General features: G+C 33.5%; 2 protein-coding genes across 5 annotated transcripts; both read left to right on the plus strand.

The window, feature by feature from the left end:
- Window positions 1-1,191: 1,191 nt before the first annotated feature.
- Window positions 1,192-2,258, plus strand: LOC107922320 (protein PLANT CADMIUM RESISTANCE 2). The gene is made up of 4 exons (XM_016852310.2): window positions 1,192-1,495; window positions 1,606-1,677; window positions 1,765-1,977; window positions 2,125-2,258. The coding sequence occupies exons 1-4, from the start codon at window positions 1,417-1,419 to the stop codon at window positions 2,196-2,198; spliced, it is 438 nt and encodes a 145-aa protein (XP_016707799.1). The 5' UTR covers window positions 1,192-1,416; the 3' UTR covers window positions 2,199-2,258.
- A 3,535-nt stretch (window positions 2,259-5,793) lies between these two features.
- On the plus strand, window positions 5,794-8,531 carry LOC107920955 (DNA-directed RNA polymerases I and III subunit RPAC1). Of its 4 annotated transcripts, XM_016850787.2 has the most exons (9): window positions 5,883-5,927; window positions 6,161-6,250; window positions 6,378-6,507; window positions 6,606-6,686; window positions 6,797-6,996; window positions 7,232-7,327; window positions 7,447-7,540; window positions 7,780-7,896; window positions 8,056-8,531. In XM_016850787.2, the coding sequence occupies exons 3-9, from the start codon at window positions 6,387-6,389 to the stop codon at window positions 8,157-8,159; spliced, it is 813 nt and encodes a 270-aa protein (XP_016706276.2). In that variant the 5' UTR covers window positions 5,883-5,927; window positions 6,161-6,250; window positions 6,378-6,386; the 3' UTR covers window positions 8,160-8,531. The 4 variants fall into 4 exon arrangements, with proteins under 4 accessions (XP_016706275.2, XP_016706277.2, XP_016706276.2 ...); XM_016850786.2 differs by lacking the exon at window positions 6,161-6,250 and having other exon boundaries at window positions 5,794-5,927; XM_016850788.2 differs by lacking the exon at window positions 6,161-6,250 and having other exon boundaries at window positions 5,794-5,927; window positions 6,378-6,454.
- The last annotated feature ends 7,044 nt before the right edge of the window (window positions 8,532-15,575 follow it).

Consider the following 15,575-nt stretch of genomic DNA (forward strand, 5'->3'; position numbering starts at 1 on the left):
CATTTCACACTTGTGTATATATATATTTATAAGGTGCAAAACAATGAACTTTTTACATACATGACCAGTAGCAAAATGTATTAAAAGAATTCGAGTCCAAAGATAAGAAGTGGTACATATAATTAGTATCCAAGGGCACACTTGTTGTTGCAATTAGAATTTGGTAACTATTGACTTGTTCTTTGAATCTAAGGTCAGATAGTTGCCTACTTTTTTCTTTATATCACCCAATTAATTGTTCTTCATCCATATCTATAAATAAGGGGCCTCCGCAGCTGTAAAAGTCCATAGATATTAAGAAGCCAAAGTCCATGTCATGTGTCAATAATGCATTTGATTTAAATAATAAAAATATATTTTTTTAAATTTAAACTTCATTTTCAAATATTAAATATTAACATAAAAATAAATTTTTATATTAATATTTTGAATAGCAAAATAAGATTTTAAGCAGAGACTTGAAAATTTTTTTTGAAATCGAGTTGTGTCTCTATTAAGTCATGAAAATTTGACCTCAAAAATATAATTTTTCGTATTTAGGATAACAAATCTTTAAAGAATTTTATAAGAATCTAAAATTTGAATATATATTCCTTCAATTTTTATTGCATGAAGTGTGATTCATTTAATGCTCTTGTGTGATTAATTTGAGTGATTATTAATGTTGATTATTTCAGTGAAATTAACTTTTGTCTTTTTACAAATTAAGAATTTTAATTATTCAATAAATAATTAACTTTTAAAATTCTCAAACACATAATTTATAGCACATACCTAAATATGTTTTTTTTAGGGTTTTCCATAGTTTAGACTTGAAATAATTCTAAACTAAATAGATTTAATAAGGGTCTAATCTCACCTAACCTAAAAAATTATTAGCAATTCATAAATATTATTTTTCGTATTTAATTTGTTTATTTTTCGACATGATATTATAAGATAATTACATAAAATCAAAGTTTATATATCAAATTATGAATTAAATTAAAATTTATATATAAATTTAATATTTATCCTTAAAATATATTAAAAATATATAAGAATTCGGATTTTAAAAGTTGATGCTCAAAGATAAGCCATGGAACATGGCACGCTTGTCGTTATTAATTAATATAGTAGTTTCGATGGGTGCCAGGACGCCCAGATTTGCATAAATAGCTACTACCCGTACTCAATTTTGGCGACTATTGACTTGTATTGTCCACCTTTGAATCTAATATCAGAATTTCTCTACTTTTTCTTCATATCAGCAACTTAGTTCTTCTTTATCCATATCTATAAATAAAGGGCTTCCTCAGTTGTTAAAAAACCATAGAAACAAGCCATATTCCTCCATTTGACATTGCTCTCTCTCATCTAGCCTATCCTCCAGGAAACTTCGCTTAAGCACATAACTCCATATCATATTAATCAGTCATGCAATCATCAGGGCAGCCTCATGATGAAGCTCCTTGGTCCGTCGGATTCTGTGATTGCTTCTCCGACATGAAAACTTGTAAGCATTTTTTATTTCAAAATCAGTGATAAAGTAATTCCACTTCAGGTTAATGCAATTCGCATTTGTGTTTTAGCATCTAACCATATATATAAACATTTGAATTTCAGGTTGTATTGCATGTTGGTGTCCATGCATCACTTTTGGCCAGATTGCTGAGATTGTTGACAAAGCGTCAACTTGTAAGTTAATTTCTAAACTCAACTTTTATGATATTAAGCTTGCATATATATATAATTAATGTTGAAAATCACTGTTGGATGTTGCAGCTTGTGGGGCAAGTGGGGCGCTATACACATTAATAATGTTTATCACGGGGCTTCCATGCTTCTATTCCTGCTTTTACCGATCCAAACTGAGAAAGCAGTATAAGTTGAAGGGCGGCAGTTGTGGCGATTGCATGCTTCATTTTTGCTGCGAGACTTGTGCCTTGACTCAAGAGTATCGTGAGCTCCAGAACCATGGATTCGACATGTCTATCGGTATATCTACATTACCCCCTCTTAATTGTGATTTTATATATGATACATTGTTAAACCTTCCTCAACTTCAAATATCTACGTATAGCTACATACAAATTGCTCATGCTTTATTGTTATTAATTTTGTGTGGTATATATATATATCCAGGATGGCATGCAAACGTGGAGAAGAACCAAGGCCTGGCGATGGCTCCAGTGGTGGAGAAAGGGATGAGCAAATAGATGATGGATTGCTATTTTAATACCATCCTTTTTAATTCAGTTAATTAATTTATTTGTTCTCATCATTGTGTTTATCTCCATTACATAAAACGCCGCTAAAGATCGACCTTTCAAGGCTTTAGCGGCGTTTTTACAAAAGCGCCGCTAATGCTCAGGTCTTTAGCGGCGTTTTTGGAGAAGCGCCGCTAATGCTCTGGTCTTTAGCGGCGTTTTTGGAGAAGCGCTGCTAATGCTCAGGGCTTTAGCGGCGTTTTTGGAGAAGTGCCGCTAATGCTCAGTTCTTTAGCGGCGTTTTCTGGGAAGCGCCGCTAATGCTCAGGTCTTTAGCGGCGTTTTTGGAAAAGCGCCGCTAATGCTCTGGTCTTTAGCAGCGTTTTTGGAAAAGCGCCGCAAAAACATTTTATTTGTCTAATTACTATTTAATTTGTTTATTTATATTAATTAAAATTCTATTTATTTTTAATTGAATATTTGTTAAAAATGGATAAATTTGAAATAATGACACATAGAAATAATTTGAAATAAAAAAATAGAAAAATATTTGTTAAAAATGGAAAAATTAAAATACTATTATTTTAAAATAATTTTAAAGTTTTTGGGTACATGACTGATTGATTTTTAATTTATATATTAAATAATTTCATATATAATTGTAAAAGATACGATAGTATTAATTTTAAAATATTTAATTAATTATCATTATAGTTTAGGGTTTAATATATATGGTTTAGGGTATATGGTTAATTTAGGATTTAAGGCCGGTTTAGGATTTATAGTTTTAAGGTTTATAGATTATGGAATTAGGGATTCTGGTTTAAGGGTTGTGATTTAGGGGTTAAGGGTTAGGGGTTAGGGATTCGGGTTAGGGTTTAGTGTTTAAATTAATTAGTGTTTTTAATTTATATATTAAATAAGGTTTAGGGGTTAGTAGTTATGGGTTAGGGGTTAGGGGTTAGGGGTTAAGAGTTAGTGATTTAAGGTTTAGAGATTCGAGGTCGGGTTAGGGTTTAAAGTTTAGATTGATTAGTATTTTTTAATTTATATATTAATTAATTTCTTATATAATTGTAAAAAGAGGGGTTAGGGGTTAGGGGTTTAGGGTTTATGTTTTATGATTTAGGATTTAGGAGATAGGGGTTTAGGAGATAGTTTAAATTATTTAAGAGACAATAGATCAATTTTATATATATTAAATGGTTTAGGATTTAAGGTTTACTTTAGATTTATTAAACGATGAAAATTTATACAATTAACTAATGTTTTTATATTTAAAAATATTTAATCTAAATTTAGATTAAATGGTTTAAACCATTTGATATATTTAAATATTAGATTTAAAAAATTTGATAAATAAATATATTGAGTTTTAAATTTGAACTATGAAATTATAATTATCTTTTATTTAATAACAATTTTCCATTTAAATTCAAATATGAAAATTTTTAGTAATCCTTTTCAAGAGTCGAGTTTAGACATAAAAATTGATCTCGACTCAATTTGGGACAATCCAAAGTATTAATTAAGATTTAAGATGCTTTTAAGTCAACAAATTAAAGCTTACATGTTGAAATTAATTAAGGGAATGTAAACAAGAAAATTAATTAAGGGAATGTAAACAAGAGAAAAGAATGCTTCATGTGCATATTTGATAATTTAATTATCTAAGCTTTAGCTTATACTATAAAAAGAAAGTTTGATGGGTGTATTTGTTTAACAACATACAATATTATTGGTCTCCTTGATTTTGTTTTTTTTCTTTTACTATTATTATTATTTTGTTTTTTAAATGTAAATTTTTATCCAAATATTTACATATTTATATTTCAATTTATCTCATTTTTATATAATTTATATAAAAAGTAGTTTAATTTGAATATTACTTTCCCTCAAAAAAATTACAAATTTGCTTACTTAAAATATTAAAATAGTTATTATTTAATATACAAAATAAAAAAATTTTAACAGAGTAAAACGGTGTCATTTTATTCAAAATATACATAATTTTTATTAAAAACGCCGCAAAAATCATTTAAAAAAAAAGCGCTTTTTATTTCCAAATTTCTCCGCCTAAAATCTCCAAATTAAAGGAGCTTCGCTACTAAAGCAGAAAGGTTTTTGAAATTCCTTTTGTGCTTTCTCTTTGTCAAAAAAGAACAAAATCCCTAAACATAAGCGTTTCTCCTCAACCGTGTAGATAGCTAAAACCCCTTTCTTTCCAGTTCCCATTTAAACCCTAAATTCCTAATAGCAAAATCTAAACAACAAAGCAATGGTAGAGGGGGCAGGAGAAGAAAAGAAGAAAATTTCAATCTGGGATTTGCCAGATGTGCCAATGGGTCAACTTCCGCCGCATCTTGAACTCCAACGAAGTCGTGTTTCATGCAATAAGGACGCCCCTATCCATGTATTTCTCTCTTACCCCCTTTTTTTTATCACCTAAAGCACACATCTTCAGTTGAAATTTTTTCATGAACACCATTTTATTCATATATGGAGTGTTAAGAAACAGTGGTTTCTTGGGGTTGTTTAATTGGGTAATTAAAAAAAATGGAGCCTTTTTCCTTATTTGGGGTTTGGGTTAGTTTCTTTGTATCATCTGTTTTGTTCAGTTCTTAAGGTTCTGAAATTTGCGGGTCTCTTTTTTTGTATTATAATTAAACGTCTTATGTTTTGGGGGCTTTTGTTGCTTGTAGACTGAGAGTATTCAATATTATGGCGCTTATGCATCGATGGGAATGGATAATAGTTCACGACTTGATCGATTCTCTAACAACTTTAGAGTTGAAGTGGTTTCAGTAGAGAGACAAAACCCCGGCAAGGGATAATACCAAACTTGTTGAGGGTCTAACCCATGGGAGTCGAGGAAGTTGAATAATTTACTAAAGAGAGGACCTTTTCACCCAATTGCTATTAGATGGTTGAGCCATTTGATGAGAGAGCTTAACTTTACTAAAGAGAGGACCTTTCATCCAATTGGTTGATGTACCCCTTGGCCTATGAACTCGGTCTTTTGGTGGAGTCGAGGTTAGCTCAATTTGTATCATGCTCCTAGGAACTCTTCAATTTGTGTATGTTTTTGTCTGTTCAGGCACTCCGAGTGTCTGTCACTTTGTGAACCTGTTAAGGTTCTCGCCAGAGTAGAGAGACAAAACCCAAACAAGGGATAATATCGGACTTGTTGAGCCTTGACAAAAAGAAAATTAAAATTTTGGCATTGCATTTTGGTTTTTTCTTTTTGAGTTGGTTTGGGAATTGAGGAAGTTGAATAATTTACTAAAGAGAGGACCTTTTCACCCATTTGTTATTAAACGGTTGAGTCATTTCATGAAAGAGCTAACTTTGTTAAACTGGTTTTTAGCATCTCTTTTGAGCATTTTAATTGTCTGTTTAATTTGATAAACATAATTGCTTGTTTTTGTGAGTAGATATTGAATAAAAGAGCAATTGAAGCATCAGATAAGGAAAGGCCAACTCCGGACCTTAGGACCGGTGATATCGTAGAGATCAAATTGGTAAATTCAAGTTTCTCGTTATTCATACTGAATTCCTTTTTATTGTTAGTCTTATGTTTTTCCTTTGTTTGGTCGATTTATAGGAAGTTCCAGAAAATAGACGGAGGCTTTCCGTGTACAAAGGTATAGTCATATCAAAACAAAATACCGGTATCCACACCACCATTCGAATTCGGAGAATCATTGCTGGCATTGGAGTTGAGATTGTATTCCCTGTGTAAGTATTTCTTTCATATCACTATGCATAATTGCAACAATAACCGTAAGACCATTTCCTTTGTTTAGTTCGAGCATACTACTGGTTCAATTCTTACACCTAATTAACTAACTGATTAACTAACATGTCATCTCGATGATTTATCTTGGTTGATTGACCTTTTATGTTTTAGAACATGTGGAATCTTTGTTTTCGAACTATGTTCTATCGATTTTGTTAATTTGTTATCGTAGTTACTCGCCGAACATAAAGGAAATTAAAGTAGTCAAACACCGGAAAGTCCGGAGGGCGAGGCTGTATTATCTAAGAGATAAGCTTCCAAGGTTGTCGAATTTCAAATGAAAGACACTGCCGATGTTAATGACAATATTGCATGCTATCATATGCTAGCTATGTTAGCTTGCAGCGCATTGTCTATGCTGGTACTGATAGAACTGATTATGCTTGCAGCTTCCTACAATGGCAATTGAAAAAGTTCTCATTGCAAACAACACATCAATAATCCAAGATGAAGTTCTTGCTCATAGGTTGGGCCTCGTTCCAATCCGTGTTGACCCAAGGCTTTTTGATTATCTTTCAGGTTTAATTCATTTTTTTTGGTTGATGGTTTATCTGAATTTGTGGAGTTTACCCTTAGGGCACTTGGTAATTCTTTACTTTTGTCTCTTTCAATTGTAGAAAATGATCAGCCAAATGAAAAGAACACCATTGTTTTCAAACTCCATGTTCAGTGTAAAAGAGGTAGTCCACGTATTACAGGTGCGGTTTTGGGCTTTATCAGTGAAACATGAAACCTTATTACTTAAATGAAATTAATAGGTCTTCCCTTTATAGCTTTGCCTTGTTTCTAATGATGTATAATAATGCAGTTAAATCGGATGCATTAAAGTGGTTGCCTAATGGGAGTGAACTGGTTAAGGAAACAAGAAATGCAGCTTCAGATTCATCATCAAAGCCTGAAACATACACTTACTTCGGTTGCAGTCAAGAGACCATTCCAGAATTTGTCAAGAACCCCATTATCCCTAAGTATCCAGATATTATTATTGCTAAACTTGGCCCTGGACAGGTATATTTACATGCTTTTGTTTGTTTCAAAAATTGCTCATAGAGCATGTCAAGATGGCAGATCATGCCTTAGGTTTAGAAAAAATCTCTTCGCGCGCTAAATGTGGTGCTGGTAGATTAAGAAGGTTTTGTGTACTGCTCTCATTAGTTCAGGATCCGTTTTGAAGTTGTTAGAAGTTAATCTAATCCTTATGAAGTTTTTCGAGTGTACTAAAAGTTCCCAACTTTTTTGCTAGGAAATTGAACCGGAAGCACATGCTGCTAAAGGCATTGGGAAAACACATGCAAAGTGGTCCCCAGTGGCCACTGCTTGGTATCGGATGCTTCCTGAGGTAAGGATAGACTGTAACTGTAGATTTCTTCTTTTCTAAACCTTCTTCATTTCTTTCGTTTATTCTATCTCATTTTGACTCTATATTATTACAATATTATGATATATTTATATATTTAGGTTGTATTATTGGAAGATATCGAAGATGACCTTGCTGAAGAACTCAAAAGCAAATGCCCTGTTAATGTGTTTGATATAGAAGATCTTGGAAAAGGTACTTCTGTTCATTATGATTTGTTGTCTATATGGTGTAAATTTTGGTAATTATGTTTTTTTCCTCTATAAAAGGGTTTTCCAGTATTCCGTTACTAAATGTGGATTATATTCCTGTAATAGTGGGGTCAGTAGCTATGTGATAGTGCTGACTGGTTCTGCTTGATATGCTTTAGCATGTGAAGTTAGGAGATATTGTTTTAGGTACATTTCCTAATGAAGAATTTGGCTGCCAAGCAGGTAGGAGAAGGGCAACTGTAGCAAGGCCACGTGCGTGCACACTTTGTAGAGAATGCATAAGAGGTGACGATTGGGAGAAACGTGTGGCACTGCACCGTGTTAAAGATCATTTCATATGTAAGTAATGTGGGCTACTCTATGTCTTCTGCATGTGTTGTCAAAATTAGTTCTAGATTTCTTTAATGCCATTGCTTGGTTAATATATTTTCATTGATTTCAAACCAACTTAAGGTTAGGCACAGCTTGAGATTAATATGTTTTTCTCCCCTTTTCTAGTCACCATTGAATCTACTGGAGCATTACCTCCTGAAGTTCTATTTACTGAAGCAGTGAAGATTTTAGAAGACGAGTGTGAACGCGTGATAACGGAGCTCTCATGATGCTTTTAATATGGTTAGTAAGGATGAGAGAAGCAATGGATTCTCTATTAATCCAAGGAGATTTTCTTGCCTATTAGCAAATCTTTTTCATTTCTCATCTTTTGGTTCATGGGTGGGATTTGGAGGGGCAGATGGTATGATTCACATATATATATAAAAAGAGTGGATTTTTGTGAGTTAATGTGTAATGAGAGGGATAGATTATTGGTGATGGGCTTTTTACATTTTTGGTATTGAATTAATATATAGTTGTAATACAAGGATCCATGGTTTAACCTTATGAAGTAGCCAATTCATCAGCTTTGCTTTTAGTGGCATAAAAACAGTAAAATTGCATCAGTTCTCTAATGAATGATTGATTGGTTATTAGTACAATGGATTTTTTTAGGGCAGAAAGAATATATTTATAGTATTTTTTATTTATCCTTAAAAAGTATATTTAAAGTTTAAATTTAAAAAATAAAACATAATATAATATTTATTATAAAAATAAATATTATTTGATTAAAATAATTTTTTTTAAAGGTTATGTTTTTAGTGGCGTTTTTGCTAGAATCGTCGCTAAAGGATTGTTCTTTAGCGGCGTTTGTGAGAAAAGCGCCGCTAAAGGTAGTGGTCTTTAGCGGCGTTTGTGGGAAAAGCGTTGCTAAAGGTCACGGTCTTTAGCGAGTGAAAAAACGATCTTTAGCGGCGCTTTTCCAAAAACGCCGCTAAAGACCACGACCTTTAGCAGCGTTTATTTCAAGAAACGCTGCTAAAGTTAGCGACACTGTCATTAGCGGCGTTTTTTGCGGCGCTTCTGTAAGCGCCGCTAAAAGTCTGTTTTGGTGTAGTTTTAAACTGAATTTCATTTTCCTTTCATAATTGCGTTATCTTGTAATTCTAGTTTGAATTATGAAGATGTATGACGCTGGTTGTAAAGAAAAAAAAATGTAATGGAGTTTATATTAGTATGCAATAATTTTTTTTTCTTTTGATAGAAAAACAGAATTCATTTATTAGAAAGAGTTGGATCCCAAATAGCCCTCCAAGAAAGAAGGGCTCTCTTCGTTCCATACTGTGACACCCCTAATTTGACCCTAGTCGGAAAGCGGTTTCGGGACCGCTAAACCGAGTAACCAAATTATTTGAATATGATATTTATTGTCTAAAATAAATGTGTGAAAATTTTAAGCTTCGATTTAGTAAATTTCATGTGAATCTAGTCAATAGGACTTATGTGTGACATTTTTGAAATGTGATAGATCAAAACATAAGGACCTATTAGTGCATGTTGAAAAAAGGGGGACTTGCATGTCAATTTCCCCCCCCATCTAGTAGTGGCCGGCCATGACATTAGGATGGACAAAGGGTGATGAGCAAAACATGTCGTAGACATGTTGTGTTGGTGCATCATGGGAGGAAACAATAAAATAAAGAGCATGGGCAATAAAATATTAGTGTTAGTAGGATGAGAAACAAAAAAAAGAAAGAAAGGATATGTGTGATTGTCCCCCCCCTTTGCCGTGAGTTGAAGGAAAGAAAAACAAAAAAAAAATGTTCATCCTTTGGTTCATCCTTGGCCGAAAATTTTAAGGAGGAAGGAAGAAGAAAGATTGAAGAGGTTCGGCCATGCATGTAACTAGGCTAAGGTATGTTTGATGATGTTCCATGAGATGCATGCATGTTTTAGTTGTTAGCTTGAGTTCTACCTAGCCCATTGATACGGGGTTGCGCGCGGACCAAGATCGAGTTGCCAAGTCACGGGAAACTCCTACGAAAACCCTAAACAATTAGATCTGAAACGAAACAGAAAATTAAAAGATTAGATTTTTGAATTTTCAGATCTGAAATAAAATCCCCAAATCAGCAAAGAATCAAATTGAGAATAGAAATAAGTGTTAGGGCTCTTGAAACCCTCAAGGAGATTGTGATTCTGCCCAATTGAACATCAAGATAGTTTTCCCTAAATTTCGACAATCTAATTTCACCCAAAAAGAGTATGGAAAAACCCTAGAAATTGGGGATTTTGGGCTGATTCCTTAAGATAGAAAAAGGCTGAAAACACAATAAGAACAGAAAATAGATTAGATAATGATTCAGCACAAGTAGAAATAAAGAAAGAATTGACAGTAAGAAATTAAAATATAAGTCCTAAGAAGCCTTGAAATCTCGAAAGATCTCACAACTCCCTTCAAACGGCTCTAATCTCTCCTCCAAAGAATATCAATGGCAAGAAGAAGGTTGAAGATGGCTCCCACAATCAAAAAGATTGTTAAAACAACTTCTAAAGAAAACTCAAGAGAAAATCCTTGAAGAACTCAAAGAGAATTTCACTCAAATCAAATCTGAAATTTCAATGTAATTGTAATGTCATGTAGGGTGGCTGGCCAAGCCATATAAATAGGCCTTTCAAATGTTTTCCTAATTTAATTAGAACACTAAAACTAAAACTAAAAAAACTCCTAATTATTTTAATATGGAAATTCGGCCAAGGGTCTTTTATTTGGGACTCTTGGACTGAATATAAAAATTTAAACTAAATAAAATAAATAAATAAATAAATAAAAATAAAACTTTACAACTTGGGCCACTTTAACAATTTGGCCTGATTTTCAACTAAGTATGGGTGGATTTCTTGATTGGGCTTGGAATCTTCTTATTGGGCCTCGCCTTCAAGAATTTGGGCTTTTGTGACTCGTATCATTCCCCCTTCCTCAAAAAGATTCGTCCTCGAATCTGAAAAATCAAATGAACTCGACTTTCCTCTATCGAACGGGACTAATGGCAATTGAGTCCACTGAAAAGAATAGCCATGAGATAGTAAATAGCAACGGAAACAAGCTTGTAGTCCAATCATAAGCATAACAGAACAGGTATAACGCATGTGAATGGACAGATTCAGATTACCATGCAAACAATCTAATTTACTCACCACTGCCTCGTCAAATATTTGAAACAAAGATGGACATGTTTTAAGGTATTCAGTCGTCTCACATTGTTCCCACAAACCATGAATAAATTGCGAGTAATAAATCAAATGGTAAACATAATCGTCACAAGTAGGTATTTGAAAAGATTCACATGGTTCACAGAGTTGCATAATCATACCATGCATTAATCGACGGTCTATAGATTCACTCACACATGCATTATCAAAAACAAGAATCTTTTTATCAACCATCAAAACAGATAGATCATCAATAAATAAAATAGGACAGTCAAGCACGTTTCGATCTAAGTGTTCATCAACACGATCTTTATCACTATCCGAGGAGTACAAAAGTGTTTCAAATGTTTCAAGCATCTTACCTCGATAAGTAGAAGAATAAGGGTCGATTTTACCTTTTTCATTTAAAACAAACCTTCGCTCATCGGGGGCATAGTGTAGTCGAATCTCCGTTGTTGAGTTAACCTTTGTCAAATGGAACTCAAACTTCATGTACAACCACATAAACTGTTTAAGGCACGAATATAAATTGAAAACAAATTTGGAAAATTTCGTTACCTTATTCTCCAAAACAGATTTGGACAAATTCGAGGATTTTACACAAGGTAAATCAAGAGAATAACAAATCACGCTTCTTTTCGTAATGACTTTATCAACCACAATCGAAGAGTAACAATTAATCGGATCAAAATGAGGGGATCTTTTAAGAACTAAGTCACCAAAAGTTTTATCAATAATTTTCAAATCTGCACTGGACTCGGTTTCTAAAATTTCCTTACCTCGCTTACCTTCGGGATCATGTAGTGTGATTTCATCTTTGCCTAAGTTGATCGTATGAAAGCGTCTTTCATTTGAGAGGTATTGAAGTTGAAAGTTATCTTTCGATCTTTCAGGAACCTGAAAAGTAGCAACACAAGAAAAATTCATATCTTGGTTAGTGGAAACATTCCTCACTAGCCTTTCCTCGTCTTTTTCTTTTGTTTCTTTTTCTAACTCATTTTCTCTTCTTTCTTCAACTTCTTTTTCAAATTTCTTTTCTGTTTCACATTCCTTTTCACTCTCAATCTCTTTTTGCTCTTTTTCATTCTCTTTTTCTTTTTCCTCACTTGTTTTAACGGAATTTCTCAGTTTGATTTGGTCCTCATGGACTTCTTTCGGAGTGAGCGGCACTAAGGTAAGTTTCTTTCCTTGATGCTTGAAAGAATACCTATTGGTACGACCATCGTGAGTGACTTTTCGATCCAGTTGCCATGGTTCTCCTAGCAATAAATGGCAGGCTTGAATAGGTACTACGTCGCACACGACTTCGTCTTGATATTTACCGATAGAAAAGGCGATGCGCACTTGTTGAGTGACCTTAAATTGGCTTTCGTTGCTAAGCCCTTGTAGTTGATAAGGTCGTGGATGCTTGGTAGTGGTTAAGCAAAGCTTTTCCACCATCGTCGTGCTGGCTACGTTCGAGCAACTTTCACCATCAATAATAACTCTACAAAGCTTACCTTGTACATGGCAGCGAGTATGAAAGAGATGTTCTCGTTGCTGCTCGCTCTTTGGTTTTGCCAAAGAGGGTTGTCCACGATCATGAAGATCATAATCAGTTCTAGGGACACGCCGAGGAGCGCGCCTATGAGCAGGAGGCTGGTTATCCACATCGTCTTTAATTTGATCTCGATATTGAGGCTCTTGATTCAACCGCACCTCATTGATAGTAGCAGTCAACGCTCGAAGTGCAGCAGCCTGTTCGTCCAACTGTTGTTGGAATTTTTTAAATATGTCACTAGTATTATCACCTGTAGACATTTTTTTTAAAACCTGCAAAACACTCAACACTCAAAAATAAAAGTTATCAAACCTCACCGTTAATCACTCAAAAAGAAAAAATCAAATTCTCAATGAGGTCGAATTCAATCTTGTGAGTTCTTTATCAGAGTTTATATCAACCAATTAGAGAGTGTGAACCAAACTACCAAAGAATCCTAATTTGCACTAGGATGCCAAAAACTGACGAGACACCAATTGATTCGTGTTGCACCGAGGAAGAAGTTGTGCACACGTTTAAATCCTACTAACACAAGAAACAAGAAGGTGTTAGATAACGTAAAGGAAGAATAAAGGTAAACAAATGAAAACCTACAGCTAAGAATCAATAAAAATTGCTGAAAACAGAAAACCCGAAAAACTGCGGAGTAACTTGACAACTTCGTTCGAGGTGTTCCCGATCTCCAAAAATCACGAAATTAAATCTGGAGTGTCCTTATATATTTAATTTTTGATCTGGAAAATTTGGGCACTAAATTCAACCCGCTGAATATTTTTTTAATTTTTTATTGGATTTCGTATTTTTTCAATTTTTTGACTTTTTCGACTTATTTTTTTGAGGGAAATATTTTTGTATATTCAATAACAGTGCCAAAAATATGTATGTAAAATTTCAGATCAATCAGAAAACGTTTACCCACTCAAATGAATTTTTTTCGAAAATTTTTCTGGGTAAAACTGCTGTTTGTAATTTAAAAAATAGAGATCAGTTTAGAAATCAACCAAGAACACCCAAAACGCCCAAAATCTGATACCAAATGATACGGGGTTGCGCGCGGACCAAGATCGAGTTGCCAAGTCACGGGAAACTCCTACGAAAACCCTAAACAATTAGATCTGAAACGAAACAGAAAATTAAAAGATTAGATTTTTGAATTTTCAGATCTGAAATAAAATCCCCAAATCAGCAAAGAATCAAATTGAGAATAGAAATAAGTGTTAGGGCTCTTGAAACCCTCAAGGAGATTGTGATTCTGCCCAATTGAACATCAAGATAGTTTTCCCCAAATTTCGACAATCTAATTTCACCCAAAAAGAGTATGGAAAAACCCTAGAAATTGGGGATTTTTGGGCTGATTCCTTAAGATAGAAAAAAGGCTGAAAACACAATAAGAACAGAAAATAGTTTAGATAATGATTCAGCACAAGTAGAAATAAAGAAAGAATTGACAGTAAGAAATTAAAAGATAAGTCCTAAGAAGCCTTGAAATCTCGAAAGATCTCACAACTCCCTTCAAACGGCTCTAATCTCCCCTCCAAAGAATATCAATGGCAAGAAGAAGGTTGAAGATGGCTCCCACAATCAAAAGATTGTTAAAACAACTTCTAAAGAAAACTCAAGAGAAAATCCTTGAAGAACTCAAAGAGAATTTTCACTCAAATCAAATCTGAAATTTTCAATGTCATTGTAATGTCATGTAGGGTGGCTGGCCAAGCCATATAAATAGGCCTTTCAAATGTTTTCCTAATTTAATTAGAACACTAAAACTAAAACTAAAAAAAACTCCTAATTATTTTAATATGGAAATTCGGCCAAGGGTATTTTATTTGGGACTCTTGGACTGAATATAAAAATTTAAACTAAATAAAATAAATAAATAAATAAATAAAAATAAAACTTTACAACTTGGGCCACTTTAACAATTTGGCCTGATTTTCAACTAAGTATGGGTGGATTTCTTGATTGGGCTTGGAATCTTCTTATTGGGCCTCGCCTTCAAGAATTTGGGCTTTTGTGACTCGTATCACCCATGGTCTAAATCTTGCTATGTGATGGAAATGACACTCGGCCATGGATGCATCATTCTTGCTTGGTGTTGATGTTGTGTTGGTGAGATATCAAGTTATTTTTGTGACCAAGTTGAGATTTGAATTTTTGGAATGAGTAAGGTTTTCGGTTATATTGTTTTGTATGAGTAATGGATTGTTGAGTTCATGCTATTATGAATAAAATTGATTAAGAGAGGCTTGAGATAATTAAATATGCATGTTGGTGGTAAGATGAGCATTCGGTTTTTATCATGGAAGCATAGGAAGCTTGTTAAAGTTGAATTTTAGAAAAGTTAAATGTGTGTGTGCTTGTGCTAGTGCCGAATGTGCCTAGGGTGATTTAGCATTGAGTTTGGTGTTATATGAATTGAGTTTTATGGTTTTGGATTTTTAAATGTTGATAAATACTTTGAATAATATATATGTGGCTTTGAAATGTGAAACTCGGCCAAGTGGTTATAAGCATGATTTTACGGATTCAATGATATTCGGCCGATTTGAATAATTCATGGCACCGCAAGCAAATTAGTTTTAGATGTTAATAAATATTGAAATTATTTAAAAGTATATTACCGAATGTGATTTTAGTCAATGATTCGGTTATGAGTGCTGATTTGTTTTATAATTAGCCGAATGTGTATATGTATACTATGAGGTAGTTTAGCTTAAAGAAAATTAAGGTGCTCGGAAGGTGATTGTCGTGGATAGTTTAAGTAATGAAATTTAATTTCTGTTATGTAAAGTGACGACATTGCTGTTTGCAAATTTGAAGTTAAAAATTGTTGATTGAGCATCAAGAGCTTATGGAAACAAAGTCGGATCGTGGAAAAAGGGAAATTGGTCGAATAGTCGGAATTGACGTACATTAGCGATCGAGGTAAGTTTTAAGTATTAAAGCC

Source organism: Gossypium hirsutum, chromosome D01, assembly GCF_007990345.1.
Source record: "Gossypium hirsutum isolate 1008001.06 chromosome D01, Gossypium_hirsutum_v2.1, whole genome shotgun sequence".
Classification (NCBI taxonomy): Eukaryota; Viridiplantae; Streptophyta; class Magnoliopsida; order Malvales; family Malvaceae; genus Gossypium; species Gossypium hirsutum.